The 21,531-nt window shown below is 40.1% G+C and overlaps 1 protein-coding gene across 1 annotated transcript in view; it reads right to left on the reverse strand.

The window, feature by feature from the left end:
• Window positions 1-21,531, reverse strand: part of LOC141083084 (embryonic protein UVS.2-like) — a 384,344-nt gene that overhangs the window by 20,242 nt on the left and 342,571 nt on the right. Inside the window, exons 3-11 of the mRNA XM_073567254.1 lie at window positions 21,031-21,058; window positions 19,820-19,864; window positions 18,613-18,669; window positions 18,344-18,478; window positions 18,137-18,254; window positions 14,342-14,520; window positions 5,322-5,403; window positions 5,042-5,169; window positions 3,190-3,305 (exon numbers count right to left, since the gene is read on the reverse strand). Of these exons, the coding sequence (XP_073423355.1) occupies window positions 3,190-3,305; window positions 5,042-5,169; window positions 5,322-5,403; window positions 14,342-14,520; window positions 18,137-18,254; window positions 18,344-18,478; window positions 18,613-18,669; window positions 19,820-19,864; window positions 21,031-21,058 (888 nt within the window). The remainder of the gene's footprint in view (window positions 1-3,189; window positions 3,306-5,041; window positions 5,170-5,321; window positions 5,404-14,341; window positions 14,521-18,136; window positions 18,255-18,343; window positions 18,479-18,612; window positions 18,670-19,819; window positions 19,865-21,030; window positions 21,059-21,531) is intronic.

The following is a 21,531-nucleotide window of genomic DNA, read 5'->3' on the forward strand; positions in this document are numbered from 1 at the left end:
ATGTGAACGAGCAAGATAGGCGGAAATTCCTCGCACTTCAGCAGCGAGCTGCTCCACACGATCAGACACTTGCTTTATCTCCATTGAGAGAAAAAAAAAAAAAATTCCCCCTACGGCCTCAGAGATATAGAGGAAAGAATATACACACACCTTTTTTTTTTTTTTTAAACACTATTCTTTCCTGCTATTGAGTACCCCAGGATCTGCGGTTTGGGCGGGTGATTCTGTTATGAATTGAGTCACCGTAGGAGGCAAAAACAGAAATGCTAGCTAAGTCCTGAAAACCAGAGAAGTTGGCAACTATCAGATTGCAGACCCCTGAACCTATCAACACAACTAGCAGTAGCCGTGGGGGGTTCCTACGATGACCTAGACCCCTCGATCACAGGCGGAGAGATACATAGGCCTAAAGAAGGAAAGGGAAAATCTAACTGCCCCAGAGCAGACCCCAAAGCAATAGGCAGCCCCCCACATATAGTGACGGTGAAGCAAGATGAAAACACTTACACAGACAGAAAGACAGGCTGAGCAAAGACGGGGCCCAAAAACTACCTAGATAGGAACAGATAGGAAGGCTGCTGTCTGCAATCTGCCAAAACCCTATCAGAGACAAAAGCCCACAAGCTGATATAAAAAAGGCCCTGAAGCAACTAAGCTTCAAAAACTAAATCAGCACTCAGGTACATTCAGAAGACAGAGCTCAAGGAACACTGCACACTCCAGCAGGGAGTGGCAGAATCCAAAAAGCAAGAAAAACAAAAACAAATCTTAGATGCAAAAAGGCAAAACAGAAAACTTAGCTTTAGGAGAGCAGGAATCAGACTGGTGTCCAGGAGTCCACAGAGAAATCACCCGCAGGGCAGAAAGGGCGTAGGCTGCCTTACATCCAGTCAGTGACTCCACTCAGCCAATCGTCTTCATTAGTCCCAGGTGCCTGATAATCAGGCTCACTACCTTCCTTCACTAGAATAGGGAGTTCACCAGGCCTCAGTGACGGAGGGGAAAATGAACTCACAACACTGGGCCCTTCATTATGCTGCAAAATTTGTTGGTAGTCTTCAGACTTCATAATGCCATGCACATGGTCAAGCAGTCCAGTGCCAGAGGCAGCAAAGCAACCCCAAAACATCAGGAAACCTCCGCCATGTTTGACTGTAGGGACCGTGTTCTTTTCTTTGAATGCCTCTTTTTTTCTCCTGTAAACTCTATGTTGATGCCTTTGTCAAAAAAAGCTTTACTTTTGCCTCATCTGACCAGAGAACATTCTTCCAAAACGTTTTAGGCTTTTTCAGGTAAGTTTTGGCAAACTCCAGCCTGGCTTTTTTATGTCTCGGGGTAAGAAGTTGGGTCTTCCTGGGTCTCCTACCATACAGTCCCTTTTCATTCAGACGCCGACGGATAATACGGGTTGACACTGTTGTACTCTCGGACTGCAGGGCAGCTTGAGCTTGTTTGGATGTTAGTAGAGGTTCTTTATCCAACATCCGCACAATCTTGCGTTGAAATCTCTTGTCAATTTTTCTTTTCCGTCCACATCTAGGGAGTTTAGCCACAGTGCCATGGGCTTTAAACTTCTTGATGACACTGTGCACGGTAGACACAGGAACATTCAGGTCTTTGGAGATGGACTTGTAGCCTTGAGATTGCTCATGCTTCCTCACAATTTGGTTTCTCAAGTCCTCAGACAGTTCTTTGGTCTTCTTTCTTTTCTCCATGCTCAATGTGGTACACACAAGGACACAGGACAGAGGTTGAGTCAACTTTAATCCATGTCAACTGGCTGCAAGTGTGATTTAGTTATTGCCAACACCTGTTAGGTGCCACAGGTAAGTTACAGGTGCTGTTAATTACACAAATTATAGAAGCATCACATGATTTTTCGAACAGTGCCAATACTTTTGTCCACCCTCTTTTTTATGTTTGGTGTGGAATTATATCCAATTTGGCTTTACGACAATTCTTTTTGTGTTTTTTCATTTAAGACAAATTAAATGAAGATAATAATACCAAAGAATTTGTGTTTGCAATCATTTTCAGGAAGAAACTGCGTATTATCTGACAGAATAGCAGGGGTGTCAATACTTTTGGCCACAACTGTATATATATATATATATATATATATATAATCTATACATATAATATATATATATATATATATATATATATATGTCAGAGACATGTACAGTTATCGTAGTATAGTGTTGCTGTCTATAAATAATAGGGGGACCTCACACCATTTTGTTCCTAGACATAATCATGTATATAAATACATATCCATAATTTAGAACCAACATTAGAATAATTGTATTTGTCACTAACATGTGTATATATATATATATATATATATATATATACCGCATGTGTGTGTCACAGACATGTGTATATACTGTATATATATATATATATATATATATATATATATGTATGATGTATGTACTCTGTGTATATATGTACATAAAAAAAACTAAATGAAATAAAATGGTTTACAATACCGTATGTAAACCATGTCTCATATCCTGTCGACTTTTGCAATTATTTTACAAAAGCCGACAAATGAATTTACGCCTATTCTGCTATCTTTCTCTCTCACATACATATATATATATATGTGTGTGTGTGTGTGTGTGATTTGAAGGTTTTTTTTTTTTAAAACGATGTGTACAGTTTGTTTTTTTCAATGCTATTATAACATGAGTATTTACATGGAGAGAACTGCTCTATGTAAAACCTCATGTTAAAATCGCATTGCATACGGATGTCATACTCGTGTCATATTGAAAAATCACACTGAAATCGCATTACACTCGCATGACAATTGCATAGAATCGGTCAGTTTTTTTCATCCAGAAAACTGACCTTTTTTTTCTCGCAAATGGGGATGAGCCCTAATATTGTAAGTTGGATCATAGTGATGGTTTTACAATTGAAACTTTACAAGTCTAGATTTATAGATACTTATACATAATGAATATATGGAGATCACAGTTGGGTAATCTAACCTATGTGTATGGTCCAATAGTCATTTAAAAATGTGGTTTCATTTATACCACCATATAACAGGAGGGATAATCCATTAATGTTGTCAGAAAGGAGCATCTTCCTGATATTCTAGAAATATTGTTAGAATTATTGTCAAGCTCTCCTTTTTTTTAACACAGGACAATATTTTATGTTTCTTCATTACTGCACCTGACCAGATGGTGTTCTAATCAGGAAAACACAGTTGGCATTATTTGGGTACGCGGATGGGTAGTTGGCTGAGGTCAGATTTCCGCTTCGTTGATTCAATAAATTGCCACAAACATCTAAGAGAAGGGAAGAATAATTTAAACAATGTTAAAAAGTACGAAACAAATCTTTATTATCCTATTATGGTTCTAATGTTCCAATCTGTTAAATGTTAGTTACAACTTATAGAAACACTAGCTGTTTCCAGCCAGCTAACGCTCGGCATGCTCATTGCTATGTAATTAACGCTGCTGGTGATTAAACTAAAGTAAATAATGACAACATTCAATAGCGCTTACACAGGTGGTAAATTAAATTAAAATGAAGTTAATAACAATAATAATCATTAAAAATCTGAATAATACTAATGATACATTTTATTCACAGTGTAAAATCAAAAACAAACTGGATTCAGTAAGATGTGTGTTTTTTATTCATTCCAGCATCTAAACAAATTTCATAATGAAACATAAATTAAGTTAAAATTTCTCTGTAAATACAATTAAATGTATAGTCATTTTCATCATTTTCAAAGATATTTCCTTGACTTCTACCAGGTACAATTTGAACTGAAAGACCTTTACAACTTGTTACTCTAGAGAATGCAGTGTATAATTGACCATGTGTGAATACAGAATCAGGTAGGAGAACACCAATCTTATCGAATGTGGTGATGTGGTGGGGGGGCAGGATTATGTGTGGTGATGTGGTGGGGGGGCAGGATTATGTGTGGTGATGTGGTGGGGGGCAGGATTATGTGTGGTGATGTGGTGGGGGGCGGGATTATGTGTGATGATGTGGTGGGGGGATTATGTGTGGTGATGTGGTGGGGTGCGGGATTATGTGTGGTGATGTGGTGGGGGGCGGGATTATGTGTGGTGATGTGGTGGGGGGTGGGATTATGTGTGGTAATGTGGTGGGGGGCGGGATTATGAGTGGTAATGTGGTGGGGGGGCGGGATTATGTGTGGTGATGTGGTGGGGGGGCGGGATTGTGTGTGGTGATGTGGTGGGGGGCGGGATTGTGTGTGGTGATGTGGTGTGGGGCAGGATTGTGTGTGGTAATGTGGTGGGGGGCAGGATTATGAGCGGTAATGTGGTGGGAGGGTGGGATTATGAGCGCTAATGTGGTGGGGGGGCGGGATTATGAGCGGTAATGTGGGGGGGCGGTATTATGTGTGTTAATGTGTTGGGGGTGGGATTATGTGTGGTAATGTGGTGGGGGATTATGTGTGGTGATGTGGTGGGGGTAGGATTATGTGTGGTGATGTGGTGGGGGGTGGGATTATGTGCGGTGATGTGGTGGGGGGCAGGATTATGTGCGGTGATGTGGTGGGGGGCGGGATTATGTGCGGTGATGTGGTGGGGGCGGGATTATGTGCGGTAATGTGGTGAGGGGGCAGGATTATGTGTGGTAATGTGGTGGGGGCAGGATTATGTGTGGTAATGTGGTGGGGGGTGGGATTATGAGCGGTAATGTGATGGGGGGTGGGTGTGTGTGTGGTAATGTGGTGGGGGGCGGGATTGTGTGTGGTAATGTGGTGGGGGCGGGATTGTGTGTGGTAATGGGGTGGGGGACGGGATTGTGTATGGTAATGGGGTGGGGGGCGGGATTGTGTGTGGTAATGGGGTGGGGGGCGGGATTGTGTGTGGTGATGGGGTGGGGGGCGGGATTGTGTGTGGTGATGGGGTGGGGGGCGGGATTGTGTGTGGTGATGGGGTGGGGGAGGAGCTACTGTGCAGGGGGCGGGATTAGCGAGTAATCACGATGCCTCTTATATACTGTATATAGATGTGGACCTGTAAATACTTACTGCACTGATACAACCGATTGATTTTGGAAACATCGAGAACACTCAGTCCATTTGCTTGTCCAATTGGGACATTGGGATCAGGTTTGGGCACAATGGTGGCTTGTCCTGAAGTGTTACTGAATGTGTAACTGTCAGATACACAAGATTAAGAAAAAACGAGTGGAAATGTGAGATTGTGACAGAATAACACGTCATAGAATAGAAGATTCTAGATTTTATATTAGTTTTGGTCTTTCTAGTAACGATGTACAACTCCTGATGTCACTAACCAATAACTTACCGTTCATAATGCATCACGGAGGAGTAGTCATACTCCAGACCAAGATTATTAGTGTTTGCCTTATAAAAGTTTGGAAGAGCAGCTGTAAGACAAGACAACTGTATTAGACTGGATCTTATAATGATAAAAATATCAAATTAATGGCGATTTCTTACAGCATTAGCGTGACTAGTGTTCACAAGATATTCAGCGCCATAGCATTAGGTTGTCTTTGGATTTGATCAACCGTTTTGCACAAATTCCATGCAAAAATTCACAATTTTTCAGATTGGTATATCTGAAAACTGTTCAATTTGTTATGAGCATATTTTTACAAGTTTTGGTAAAAATCTTTGCAAAAATTTCAGCACTTGGTGCTTCAAAGTCACCACGAAAATCTGATTTTTTTGCGCATCTGTGGCAGAAAAACAAACTTGGGCACCCCTATTAATGTTATCCTTTTTTCTTTATAACAATTTTGGTTTTTGCAACAGCAATTTCAGTTTCATATATCTAATAACTGATGGACTCAGTTATATTTCTGGATTCAAATGAGGTTTATTGTACTAACAGAAAATGTGCAATCTGCATTTTAACAAAATTTGACTGGTGCAAAAGTATGGGCACCTCAACATAAAAGTGACATTAATATTTCCTAGATCCTCCTTTTGCAAAAATAACAGCCTCTAGTCGCTTCCTGTAGCTATTAATGAGTTCCTGGATGAAGGTATTTGTGACCATTCCTGTTTACAAAACAATTCCAGATCAGTTAAGTTTGATGGTCGCCGAGCATGGACAGCCCGCTTCAAATCACCCCACAGATGTTCAATGATATTCAGGTCTGGGGACTGGGATGGCCATTCCAGAACATTGTAATTGTTCCTCTGCTTGAATGCCTGAGTAGATTTGGAGCGGTGTTTTGGATCATTGTCTTGCTGAACCAGGGGAAGAGTCTTGAGGAGATCATTTGCATATTCCCAGTGCCTTCTGGGATAAGTGAAGAGTCTCCGCGAGCTCAACGATCACTGGGTTTTGGCCGTTGCAGCTGAAAAGAGGAAATCGGAAAAACCACGCGCCTGTTGGCGCGCGAATTTTGGCTCATCTTTCATCGTTTTTAAGAAATCTCAAGATGGAAGAGGCCAGGAGCCATTTGGTGAGCTGCATTTCTTGCTACATGTTCACAGATTTACCAGTGGAAAAGCCAAACTTCACATGCCACAAATGCAAGCTTGTGTCCCTGTTGGAGGAAAAGTTGCAAAATCTCGAAGAGAGGTTAGCTACGTTGAAGATCATTAAGGAAGGTGAAGAGTTCTTGGACAGAGCAGAATTATCTCTTCATGTTACAGAAAGAGAAGAAATTCGAAGTCCACCTGAAGAAACAGAGGAATGGAGACATGTGACCCAGAGAAGCAGGAGGATCAGGAGGCAGTCAGCACCCATACTGCTCAGAAACCAGTACCAGGCTCTCACGCAGGAAAACGATGAAGAAATACATCAGGATAAGACTTTGCCAACAAACAGCAACTTTGTACGCCTTCAGAGTCCTCCTGGATGGAGAAAGAAAAATGTTGTGAAGAAGAAACGGAGAGTGGTGGTCATGGGGGATTCCCTGTTGAGAGGAACAGAGGCCGCTATCTGCAGACCGGATATAACTTCAAGAGAAATGTGCTGTCTTCCAGGTGCAAAAATTAAAGATGTGTCTGACAGGATATCAGGACTCTTCAGACCTACAGATGACTACCCATTCCTGCTACTACATGTGGGGACAAATGACACCGCAAGAAACGACCTGGAAACCATCTGCAGAGACTTTGAAGACTTAGGCAAGAAAGTGAAAGAACTGGGAGCGCAGGTGGTCTTCTCTTCCATCCTCCCAGTGGATGGCCATGGAACAAGGAGGTGGAATAAGATTCTGCAGGTGAACAACTGGCTACGTCGATGGTGCCGTCAGCAACGATTTGGATTTCTGGATCACGGAGTGAACTACTTATACGATGGACTACTTGCTAGAGATGGGGTGCACCTTACGAAGACTGGAAAGCATGTATTTGGAAGTCGCCTTGCTACACTTGTAAGGAGAACTTTAAACTAGAACAACATGGGAAGGGAAGCAAAAGACCAGAAAAAGCCATACACCTGACAAATGCTATTGAGAACTCTGCTATTAGAAGTGGAAAGGAAGAACAAAGACGAAGGAATCTAATTAATAAAAATATTGGAGAAAGAGAAACCAATCACAAACTAAAATGTTTCTATACTAATGCACAAAGCATGGGCAACAAACAAGGAGAATTGGAACTACTAACACAGGAAAAGAAATATGATGTCATTGGAATCACTGAAACTTGGTGGGACAATACACATGATTGGAATACAAGACTAGAAGGATACAACTTATTTGCAAGAAACAGACTTGATAAACGAGGAGGGGGTGTCGCATTGTATGTTAGAAACGCGTATATCTGCACAGAGATTGAAGCTTCAGAGACTGGGAGTTCTGTGGAAACTGTTTGGGTAAGAATACAAGGACAGAACAATGGAAAGGACACCATTGTAGGCATTTACTACAGGCCGCCTGTGCAAGCTGAAGATATGGATGAACTCTTTATGCATCAAATGGCCAAGTTCTCCAAAAAATATGACATAGTTGTCATGGGAGATTTCAACTATCCAGACATTTGTTGGGAATCTCTCTCAGGCAAAACTAACAGGTCAAGGAAATTCTTATCCTCTCTTGCTGACAACTTTATCTTCCAAAAGGTAAGGGAGAAAACAAGGGGAACTGCTACCTTGGATCTAATCCTTATAAACAGGGAGGAAATGGTTGAGGAGGTAAAAGTGGCTGGGACCCTAGGAGGTAGCGACCATGCTATTTTAGAATTTTGGATAACTAGTGGCGGAAGACCTGTGAAGACTCAGACGTCAAGGTTAGATTTCAGAAAGGCAGATTTTAAGGGATTCAGAAAGAGAATTGGAGGGATCCAATGGCTGGATATCCTTAAAGACAAAAATGTCCAGGAAGGATGGGAAATCTTGAAAAATGAAATTCTCAAAGCACAATTGTTAACAATTCCGAAAAGAGGGAAGAATAGGAAGCATTTAAGGAAACCAGGATGGATGAACACAGAACTTAAGCACATGCTAAAAAGGAAGAAAAAAATGTTTATAAAATGGAAAGAGGGAGGCATATCTAAAGAAGAATATAATGCTGTCTGCAGACCCTGCAGGGCACAAATCAGATTATCTGAAGCTGAAAGTGAATTGAGGCTTGCAAGAGATGTCAAAAGCAATAATAAAGGATTTTGGGGATATGTCAAAAGTAAAAGAAAAGTCAAAGATGCTATAGGATTTTTACAGGATGAAAATGATGAAATGGTAAGACAGGATATTGAGAAGGCTGAACTTTTAAATTCCTATTTTGCATCTGTTTTCTCTCAGAAAGGAAATGTAACATCAACTGTTATTCACTGTCCTATTAAGGGAATAGAAGAATCCAGGATATCTATAAACAGAAAGATAGTGAGGAAACACTTAGCTAACCTAAATGAATTCAAGTCTCCAGGTCCAGATGAATTACACCCCAGAGTACTGAAGGAGATAGCAGAAGAAATTTTTGAACCCCTCTCCATAATCTTTGAAAATTCTTGGAGAACAGGAGAAGTGCCAGAAGACTGGAGAAGAGCAAATGTTGTTCCTATCTTCAAAAAGGGGAAGAAGGTGGACCCAGGCAACTATAGGCCGGTGAGTCTGACTTCTATACCAGGAAAGATCTTTGAACAAATTATTAAACAACATGTATGTCAATACCTGGATAAGAATGAAGTGATTAAACAGAGTCAGCATGGGTTTGTAACTAATAAGTCATGTCAGACTAACTTAATTTCCTTCTATGACGGTATCACTGATTGGGTGGATCAAGGAAATGCTGTAGATATAGTATATCTTGACTTCAGCAAAGCATTTGACAAAGTCTCTCATACAATCCTTATTGAAAAAATGACTAAGTATGGAATGGACAAGGCAACTGTTAGGTGGCTTCATAACTGGCTTAGTGATCGGACCCAAAGAGTGGTCGTAAATGGCTGCACATCCAGTTGGAAGAATGTCTCAAGTGGGGTACCACAGGGCTCTGTCCTGGGCCCTGTATTGTTCAACATCTTTATCAATGATTTAGATGAAGGAATTGAGGGTAAACTGATTAAATTTGCTGATGACACAAAGCTAGGAGGGATAGCTAATACTAGAGAAGAGAGAGAGAGGATTCAAAAAGATTTAAATAAACTGGAGAAGTGGGCAGCAACTAACAGAATGGTTTTTAACAGGGAGAAATGCAAAGTACTACATCTGGGCAATAAAAATGAAAAAAGCATATATAGAATGGGAGGAATAGGGCTAAGTGACAGCACATGTGAAAAAGACTTGGGTATACTAATAGATCACAGACTGAATATGAGTCAACAGTGTGATGCAGCAGCAAAAAAGGCAAATGCAATTCTAGGATGTATTAACAGAAGCATACAGTCTAGATCACGTGAAGTCATTATTTCCCTCTACTCCTCTTTGGTCAGACCTCATCTGGAATATTGTGTCCAGTTTTGGGCACCACATTTTAAAAAAGACATCAACAAACTGGAGCAAGTTCAGAAAAGAGCGACCAGAATGGTGACCGGTCTGCACACCCTGTCTTATGAGGAAAGGTTGCAGGATTTGGGAATGTTTAGTTTGCAAAAGAGAAGACTGAGAGGAGACTTAATAGCTGTCTACAAATATCTAAAGGGCTGTCACATTGTAGAAGGATCAACTTTATTCTCATTTGCACAAGGAAAGACTAGAAGCAATGGGATGAAACTGAATGGGAGGAGACACAGATTAGATATTAGAAAAAACTTTTTGACAGTTAGAGTGATCAATGAGTGGAACAGGCTGCCACGAGAGGTGGTGAGTTCTCCTTCAATGGAAGTCTTCAAACAGAGGCTGGACAGACATCTGACTGGGATGATTTAGCGAATCCTGCTTTGAGCAGGGGGTTGGACCAGATGGCCCAGGAGGTCCCTTCCAACTCTACGATTCTATGATTCTATGATTCTATGAAATATCCATCCCCTGCGTAACTTCAACTTCGTCACTGATTCTTGCACATTATTGTCAAGAATCTGCTGATACTGAGTTGAATCCATGCGACCCTCAACTTTAACAAGATTCCTGGTGCCGGCATTGGCCACACAGCCCCAAAGCATGATGGAACCTCCACCAAATTTTACTGTGGGTAGCAAGTGTTTTTCTTGGAATGCTGTGTTTTTTTAGCCTCCATGCATAACGACATTTTGTATGACCAAACAACTCAATCTTTGTTTCATCAGTCCACAGGACCTTCTTCCAAAATGTAACTGGCTTGTCCAAATGTGCTTTTGCATACCTCAGGCGACTCTGTTTGTGGCGTGCTTGCAGAATGGCTTCTTTCGCATCACTCTCCCATACAGCTTCTCCTTGTGCAAAGTGCGCTGTATTGTTGACCGATGCACAGTGACACCATCTGCAGCAAGATGATGCTGCAGGTCTTTGGAGGTGGTCTGTGGATTGTCCTTGACTATTCTCACCATTCTTCTTCTATGCCTTTCTGATATTTTTCTTGGCCTGCCACTTCTGGGCTTAACAAGAACTGTACCTGTGTTCTTCCATTTCCTTACTATGTTCCTCACAGTGGAAACTGACAGGTTAAATCTCTGAGACAACTTTTTGTATCCTTCCCCTGAAAAGCTATGTTGAATAATCTTTGTTTTCAGATCATTTGAGAGTTGTTTTGAGGAGCCCATGATGCCACTCTTCATAGGAGAATCAAATAGAACTACTTGCAAGTGGCCACCTTAAATACCTTTTCTCATGATTTGATACACCTGGCTATGAAGTTCAAAGCTCAATGAGGTTACAAAACCAATTTAGTGCTTCAGGAAGTCAGTAAAAAGTAGTTAGGAGTGTTCAAATCAAGAAAATGATAAGGGTGCCCATACTTTTGCACCGGTCAAATTTTGCTAAAATGCAGATTGCACATTTTCTGTTAGTACAATAAACCTCATTTGAATCCAGAAATATAACTGAGTCCATCAGTTATTAGATATATGAAACTGAAATAGCTGTTGCAAAAACCAAAATTGTTATAAAGAAAAAAGGTTAACATTAATAGGGGTGCCCAAACTTTTACATATGACTGTATATATATATATACTGTATATATTGAATTGAACGTGTATGTAACACCAACCAATCAATAAGCATCTTTCATTTCATCAGAGCTGTTTAAAAGAATCTGAGCTGTGATTAGTTGCTATGAGCAACAGTTTTCCATGCAACCAATCACTAAGCATCTTTCATTTCACCAGAGCTGTTTAAAAGAAGCTGAGCTGTGATTGGTTGCTATGAGCAACAGTTTTCCAACTCCAGAAAACACCTCAGCAGACACTGACTGGGTGGGAGAAATAAAGAATCCCTGGAAAAATAAGCTACCAGCCATTGTCTGCCCTCCAGAAAGGAGCAGAGTGCGCATGACAGAAATGAATACCCCCTACTGTGCCCATATACCCATCACACATCCTCCATCCCATAGGCACATCTTCCCTTTTAAAGGGATCATTGGTATGGAATCATGGCAAATCCACTCAGAGCTGTGGTTCTGATCTCAGGGTCTCTTAAAGGGATCCCCGGTATGTAAGTTAGGGCAATTCCACTAAGCTCTCTGGTTCTGACCACAGGCCCCTCTTAAAGGGATCTCCGGTATGGAAGTTAGGGCAAATCCCTCAGGGCTCTGATTCTGACCCCAGGCTTCTATTAAAGGGATCATTGGTATGAAAGTCAGGGCAAATCCATCCAGTGCTTTCGTTCTGACGCCAGGCCTCTCTTAAAGGGATCCCCAGTATGGAAGTTAGGACAATTCCACTCAGCATTCTGGTACTGACCCCAGGCTCTCTTAAAGGGATCCCTGGTATGGGTCAGGGTAATTGCCTTCAAATGCTCCAGTACTGACCCCATGCCTCTCTTAAAGGGATCTCCTGTATTGAAGTGAGGGCAAATCCCTCATCACTCTGATTCTCACCCCAGGCTTCTATTAAAGGGATTATTGCTATGGAAGTCAGGGCAAATCCACTCAGCGCTCTGGTTCTGACGCCAGGCCTCTCTTAAAGGGATCCCAGGTATGGAAGTTAGGACCGTTCCACTCAGCGCTCTGGTTCTGATCCGAGGCTGACGGGATGATGTGGGATATTATGGGTAGTAGTCCGTGGGCTGTGAAGGGAGGATCTGGGATATTAGTGGTAGGTGTCCGGTGGCTCTGGCTGATGGGAAGATGTGGGATATTAGGGGTAGTAGTCTGGTAGCTCTGGCTGACGGGATGATGTGGGATATTATAGTGAATGTGGCTATGCGGAGTGGGCGGGGCTACACCTGGGCAGCGCCGGGCTCTTCAGCTAACAATAAATGAATATGAAACAAAAATGTAATTTTTTTTCACACATCTTAATAATTCTCAGCTTGATTCTCAATGTTTGTTCTGCTAAACTTAAGATCACCTAAGCTCTATTACTCCCTGTGGTCCCAAACTGCTTTTCTGTTCACTCAGCAACATGACCATTCTGATAACAAGATGTACACATTTATACTTTTTAATTGGTTAAAAAAAATAAAGAGAACTGAAAAAAAAATTGAATTTCGTAACATAAAAAGCATCAAACTTTTTTTAGAATTTTTGAATTTTTAAAGAGGACATTTTTCTTCCAGGAATCTTTTCATCCTTAGGACCTTTTTTCTTACTTTTTTTTATAGACATTTGAATTTTTTTTCATGGCTTTTAATAATCCATGGACAAAAAATATGTAGACTTTGTAGAAAGTCAGAGAAATATTGCACCCTGTAGAAATGATTCCTCTCCACCCATGCGTAATGTATAAACTGGTCACATCAGCTGATGAGCGGTAAAAGATAAGTGGTCAGGAATAATATTTACAGCAATTATGGAGGGCATGGTATAGAGGGTAGAAGGACTTCGATTAAGCAGATCTTTCTGTACTTGACTGTCAGACATGTGCTTAGAGTAAACTGCCACGTCTTATTTGTGAAGTTTAAGATCAGCTTGGGAATAACTATTGAGAGTTGAGTAAATGCAAAAATAATTGGTGGCCATGCAGTCTGCACAGGATAACATTGCCCTAGGCGACACACAGCAAACTCTGCTCTTTCACAGTTTTATTGTTGATCCTGGCTCTCGTAAAATGCAAGTCGAAAAAATAAAGTGTCTAACTCATGGTTATAATTTGTAGAAAGTCTTTATTTTATCCAAGATAAACTGTGAAAATTGGTCCCATGACAGTTAGCACGAGAAACAGGAGACAGGTTTCAGATAGAATTGTTCTTTCACAAAGCTGTCTTGTTCGAAACGCATCACTTGTTTCTCATGCTGTCTGTCTTGGGACCAATTTTCCCATCTTATCTTTGATGAAAGAAAGACTTTCTAAAAATTTTAACCAGGCACTGGAAACTTTATCCTTTCTACTTATATTTTTCATCATGAGCAGTTGGATCGTGGTGTTCTGTGCACACTGGGCCATATGAGATAAGCTGGAAAATCTTTCTCTGTTTTCCATTTTCTCGTAAAATGTGCAGGAGCGTTCTATGGGCCAGTGCAATGTAAGGGTGCAAAGTGACCTCAGTAATAAAGTGCATACTGCAACCCCCAGGTACAAAGCATAACATAAAAGCAAGACAAGAGGGACCAGATCACTTTCATGACTTACTACTGGCCATTATTATTTCTGATCCAGTCGTATTTGGGACAGGAGCAGTAGCTGAAATGTTGTGGTCCTCAAGAGAGGATAGAATGATAGACAATCATGCTATATATTGCATTTGTAGAGCCTCAGTGTTGAGGAGACCAAGATTAATTCAATAAAATTGTGTCACCGCTTCCCTGCCTTCTTGCTGTGAGGTGGCATCTTAGAGAGGTGCCTATCCCAGTCTACTCCTCTGCAATTCAGCATTCAGATCAAGTGAATTACCTGGTGATATATACTGGAACATGATGGTGACATAGCTGTCACGGTCACTCCTCATATGCTCATGTACAAAGCCCAGGGCATGGTTAAGCTCATGTTGTATGACTTCTCTAAACATGCAACCATGTATGGATAACCCAAGCCACTGTCCTCCTCCGACACGGCCCACAACTGATGAACAACTAGATAGAAAGATGAAAATTAACACTTTACTATATTGCTCCTTAAAATGTTATTATCAACAGAGGTTGAATTATAAGTTGTAAGATATAAAGCTGTAGGTAGGAGAGACATAGAAAGTTATCTAATATTCCATTTCACATCATGTTATATCGCAGCCAGAATCAGCAATTTTATAGCAATAAAACTGTTTCTTACAATTTTATTTAAGGACTGTGATTGAGTTTAAACACACAATTCAAGTCCTTAAAAAAACAAACTGTTTTATTGCTATAAAAGCTTGTAAGAGTGTTTATTAATAACTGTTAGTGTTTTTAAGACATATTTATTCCCTGTGTATCACCCAGTGACCTGTACAGGTAAGGTAACAATAATGCGCCACTCACCACTATTTGCATATTCACATTCACAAGCAGTAAATGGAGACCTACAACTACAACTGTTTTGTGTACTGTTACTTCTTCTAGGCCTGGAAGGTGGCCTGAAGGAAGCATGATAAAATGCAAAGCAGCTGTAGCCATATGTGTTCATTTTAATACTTGATAGATTAGTGAGTGCCACATCATCTTTATCTGCTTATGTGAAGGTTATTGATGCTGAGCACCCTTGTGCATGACAACAACATCTCAAGAGGCGTGTGTAGAGCAGTGGACGTGCTTTGGACGGATTGTGCTCTACAGAGAATGAGTTTGGTAAATCTCCTGAGTCATTATGCCTGCTCGCACAAGAGCTGCTCTTTATATCAGCTCTTCACTCAAAAGACTAAGGGTCCCGTTTCTCTTAGCGACGCACCAGCGATCCCAACAATGATACAACCTGGTAGGGATCGCTGGTGCATCGCTAAATAATTGATAGTAAGCTGCCAAACAGGCAGATCTCTTCAGCGACGCAGAAACGATCCAGCGATCAAACACAGTGATGCGCGCTGGCCAGTGGGACACCGATGACGAAAAAATGGCCCAGGACATTCCTGTAGGATCAGCGATATCCAGCAGGGGGGCGGTCGCTGCTGCGTGTCACATGTAGCGAGATCGCAGGAGAGATCGCTGTTGCGTCGCAAACTCGGTGATGCATTAGCGATCTCGCTAGCGATCTCGCTATGTGAGATGGGGCCTTAAGGTAGCTTACAGACAGTTGCTGAGAGATTTCCGGTCTTCATTTGAATTTTGTACATTGTAATGGGTCATATTCGCAAAGTTGACCTAATGAGTAAATCTTCTTATTTATACACAGATGAGAGAATCGATTTCCCAGTCTGTATAGAAAATATTAAAATCTCTGAAGCCCCTAATGAGGGGGCATTCACCCCCTCCTCTTTCTCTCATACGGAATTGCAGTAGCAATAATAGCTGACTTTCTGAGTCTCTTAGAATTAAAATGGTACAATGACCATAGAAGTGCAGCAAATTAGGTATAGTTGGATAAAGACAAACCTAATTAAAATTCAGGCAGCTCCTGAATAAGGGCCCTTGTAATATGAAGGAGGATGTCTTTTGTGTGCAGACAAAGGTATATAGATTGGACAGGTAATTAAGGCAGGAAAGGTCTATTCAGAGGGTTGGATATCAAGGGTACATGAGTTTAAACTTAGACAGTGGAAGATGCTAGTATTATCCTCCAGACTTGGGGTCTCTGAAAGAAAATTATACATATTGGGGCTTGAAAACATCCGATAGTGATGGGACATACATTTTTAGCTTCAAGATGAATCAGGGATGAAGATGCATGCTATTTCATATCGTTTTCTATTAAATATAAAATGTAATAGTTCTGTTCCTTTTGTTCTGAAACCCACACCCCAAAAAACATACGTTATCAGAACCAGAACCAGGCCTTCAGTCAGCCTGTATAAAACTTGAATGGTGGTGGCAGTGAGTAGTCTTGGGTTATCATGGAGTTTGTAGTGACTTTATTGGGGATATATACATATATTCCATGTGTGGAATCAGAGGTGAATATTACATACACTCACTGTTCGTTTATCAATAACTGGCCTATTAGTGGAAACACCATGCTGCCTCCTCTGTTGCTCATCAATCGCGTAATTGCCCGTAAGATAGGGGCAGCAGAGAGCTGTTTATTCCAAAGATAACAGCGGGTGGGTCCAGTTACAACCCTCACCGGCTGCAATCTTTGACACGGTACACCAGCCAGGTCAGTACTCTATGACCACTGGATGTGAGACCTGCAAATTTCCTTCCTTTCCAGCATTCCTAGCCTTCCTTTGATCAGCAGTAAAGGCACGATGTCATGTGTACGTAAGGCCTCAATAATGACATTGCGCTAGCCTGGCTATTCAAATGAAAAGCCAGGAATGTGAAGGGGTAAGGAGGTTTGTAGGTCTCTTATCCAGCACTGACCTGATCATTGGACCATAGTCCTCTAAATTGATTCTACCATCCCTAATACAGGTGCAATTTTATTATACTGAAAGGTAACAATGACATGTCCAACTTTACAAGTGAGGTCGATTTCATATTAAGCCTTGAAACTAGTGGGACATGTAAAATCAATGATCACAGAAAGCAATAAATAAACGAACATATAGTCACAGAAAAAAATCTTATTTAGCTAAACTATTGCAGCAGATCTACAAACTCATCTAAAATTCAATTTTGGTATTTGGACAACCTGGTTCACGTTTAGAATGTATCCTAAGAAACTAAACACAATCATATCAATGATAGAGATGCTACCAGTGGATATTTGTAAAATGATAACTTCATTCCAACATACCCAAAAAAATGGTCTAGATATAGAACTTACGCACTCTTGGAAGGATGTCGCTTACTGACTAACTCCACTGGAACTTATCTGGTGAGTGTCCTTGCACCCCTTGGTTTCTCAAATCTCCACTTCTCATGGTGCTATTATTAATAAGGCTTTATTTGGCAGCTTAGGAAACATAAATTATGTGAACAAGGTTGTCCACATGTGAGATTTTATAATTGCTAGAAAAGGTTATGGAAAATTTACCTTTTCATTGATTTGATTCTTCAATTAATGAAACATGTATCTTCAGACAGTTTTTCTTGAAAACTGTGATATTTCCAAGTCATATATTCAGTCATTATATTCTATAGACATAGAGTCTATTGACAAGCATAGGCAATGTTGGGGAATGTGACTTTCCTCTTTTACCAAAATGTTCAAAGCTATGACTAAATATGACTGTATTAAAGGATTCATCTCTACAGTCCACCATACATATCAGATGGCTGTCGGCCAAATCATGCTTCGGCTGATTGTTTGGCAGAAAGACCATCTCAGCTGGTTGCTGAATGCACAGGAGACCTTGTTGAGCCGAGAGCTCCTGTGTTCTCTATGAGAAAGCCATCATTGAATATTTCTCTGGAGGAACAATACAAAACACAGTTTGAAATTGAGCATGGCCAATTGGCATTTGTTGACTGGCACCACCATATACATTAGTGTATCAATCAAACCCGTCAATAACGGTGGGTTCGGCCAATATTAGACTGATCTGTTCACATTAGTGCTAACCAGGCTTCAGAATTCCTCTTGCTTCACCTGATACAGATCTATAAGACTAGATTATAATGCTAGAATAATATTTTACTCAAAGTAATGTGATAAAACCTGAAAAGAAGAACTCACCCATCTGCAGATACAATGTTGATGTAATTATTCTCTGCTACCCGAGGCGTAAACCTCAGACAGGTCAGTGATTCGTATTCTTCCATGGCGGTCTTAAACATGTTGCGATGCCAATCGTCTAGTGTTATAAAAATATTTATGTAATTAATCTTTTGTCAAACAATTAGCATGGTCTGCTTAGGTATAAAAAAGGCAAGAAGATCTTACTATAATCAGTTGATAAATTGTAGGGCACAATGACCGTCCCATCTGCAGATTTGGGCCACAAGCACCGTGTACAGGTTATAGCACTGCGTCCAGCTTTCACCAATATGTCACCCTCTATTACAGGCAAAGTTTTGTCTAAATGTAGAAAATAGCGATAGTTTAAAAGCTACATGAGAAATGTTCACATCGAGTAATTGTCTTACTTATGCAGTTAACAGATTAAATTAAATTTAATTACACATTAATTAAATATTACCATAAGTTCTTACTTTTGTTAGCCTTCAATATTTTAGAAAAGACTCCTTCAGGTTCTTCTTCCTTAATATCTGTAAGATAACACATGTACATAATAAAGCAATCCTATATTGTAACTTTATCTTCAGCTATTAGATTTTCTCTGGGTATAGATTTCATATTTATGTTTTGTAACTCTATGAAAAAAGGTAGGATAGATCCGGCTACTCTAACTAAAAACTTAAATCTTTATTTGATCATGTTAAAATATTAAAAGATATCCCAAATATATAAATGGACCAAACACCAACACATTTCTAAGTGTGTAGCACAGCATTCATCTGAATTCTAATCTCTTTAAAATATTAACATTCAAAGTATATTAATTTATCATTAGTTTGTTTCATTTTTGTTTTAACCTTTGATGGTCAATTAAAATAAATAGGGCAAATAACATAAGTGAGTGTTATGAAATTGGCGCATTAGTTTATACACTCTATATGGATATCATTATTGGGATACAATTCTTAATTAATGAATCCAGAGTTTTTCCTAAGTCCCATTAGATGCAGTGTATAACATCTGTCCTCATTTTCCCTGATGTATAACTCCCAGCCCCTCGTCATGCCATCTGCCTTTACTAACATGTGACAAATGGCTGGGTGTAAAGAGCTCAGTGATACTGTTATAGGAACCACCGATGTAACAAGTCGGTACATGGCATTTTTTCCATCCTAACTCTTCCCTATCACCTGTGAGTGAAATTATTGAGAAGCGGAAGGAGCTGAAGCAATTTGACCATGTAACGAAAGCAGCCACCACTGGACTCTGGAGCAGTTGTCTGTGATGTGACAGATCACGCTTCTTTATTGGACAGTCTGATGTTCATGTAAGTCTTTACGAATATGTTACCTTCACTATTAGTTACAGTTGTGTCTTGACCGGAAGACCTCATTACTATTTCACGGACTGATTGCTAAGGACATACTGCCTGACAAGCCCATTTAATAAGACCCCGGTTGTAAAGCAATGCATCCCAAGCATCCAGGCAGTCAGAAGTCAATTCATCCCAATCATCGTTACCTCGGGTTATTGATCAGATTCGTGCAAATAGACATTTATATGTGAAACCTCAGGAATAAATGTTTATCACAAGACATGACATTGTCAAAATTATTAAACTTAAAATGTTTTTACAATTCTAGTTATCATTTTTCTCCATTAAACATCGAAAAATCATACCTGATACAGGCTTTGCCAATTTCTTCTTTCCATCTATTACAATATCTGTTAAATTAAGAAGTGTACTAATAATTAAAACAATCATATAAAATACTGAAGGGTATTAATGGCTTCCTAAATGTTAGAGCCCTGGTGGATTTATGGATTGACTAGAGGTAACAAAAAAATCTGTTTTGTAAAATTCTGTGAAAATGGAGCCGTGATCAATCAGGTGCACCTCCACTCCATTTATTCTTATTGGGATAGCCAGAGGTTGAGAGCTGCTCTTGGCTGGTGTTCAGCACTCCTGTGAGAACAATGGAGTGGCAGTGTGCATGACTGACCCATGCTTCATTCACATCAGGTCCTTCAGAGACCCAGTTCTTGGGATCGATGGGAGTCCAAGCAGTCAGACCCCCAGCAGTTGGAAAGTTATTCACTACCCTTTGGATAGGGGATCATGTCCAGATTTAAGAATACCCATTTATGAGGAAATCCTACCGGCTTGTTTCTACATAAAACACATTAGATGTGATATGCCATATTGTAATGCACCTGCTAGATTTGTATACCAATGATCTTCATCTCAATAATGATATTTCCATTGAATGTAATCAAAGACTAGGGTTGTGTTCCTCAGCCTGTAATATAGCAGCCATATTTAGTTCAATGATCTCTTCACATGGTTCTCCAGCATAACATTCTTATGGATATTAGAATGATTTACAATATTTCACCATTTTTGGACAATCTGTGACTAGTAATTAACAATTCCCCTACTTTTCCCCTATTTAGTACATCATCCAGAAGTACTGAGCAGTGTATCTGTGAATTCTGTACTAGGATATAAAATTCTGCCTGGCTGTCCTTCCTCAGCTAAACACCTTTCTTTCCCCTTTCCCTACCCTTTAATTTGATTGCACAATGTGTTGTATGTCCATTTTAGCAAGAAACATTTTAAATGTTTTTCAGAGTGAATGATAAGATCAAAAGGCAGGATAAGGAAGAAGTGGCTCATAAGTGGAAACAAAAGCATATTTGTTTGATAGCTTACAGTATATTATAATGTTTCTTACATTTGCTTGTATAATTGATATTTGATAGTTCGGCGTGTGTTCATGAATTTACTTAATTTCATATAGTAAATATAAAAGTATTTAATAAAGGCAAAAAGTAAAAATAAAGGGAGGACACTGGACAATAACCAGCATAATATCTGAGAGGGAACTTACCATTTTCTTTTAACCCTGATACGGAAAACTGTAGAAGAAATGTGGGCAATCGTTACTTACACTTTGTGAAATTTTTGCTGGAAATAAAGTCAACATAGACAAGATGGAATATTCTGTGCTAAAATTTCCAACATAAACTTTGTATTTTATATAAACTCTTAATCATTTCCCCAATAAACAAAAGAGGAAATAGAAATTACTTGCAGTTTCCATTATTACGTATTTGAAAAGATAAATGTCCCAGAATGTCCCTTTGAGGATCTAACGGGAACCTGCCACCTCCAGAAGCCTCATTTATCTGCAGATATAGTGGCAATCGGGCGGGCGATGACAACGTGCTCAGTGCTCCGTCCCAAGGACTTACAAAAGAGTGGTAACATTTCAGTGTCTGCTCCAGGGAGTCACCTGCACTGGATTTCACCGCTCTTTTCTTGCAGATTAACACTATATCTAGAGGTAATTAGCTGAATACGACAGGCTCTCCCTAAAGGCACATTTAGA

Source organism: Dendrobates tinctorius, unplaced genomic scaffold (genome assembly GCF_039654945.1).
Source record: "Dendrobates tinctorius isolate UK_male_01 unplaced genomic scaffold, ASM3965494v1 ptg000019l, whole genome shotgun sequence".
Classification (NCBI taxonomy): Eukaryota; Metazoa; Chordata; class Amphibia; order Anura; family Dendrobatidae; genus Dendrobates; species Dendrobates tinctorius.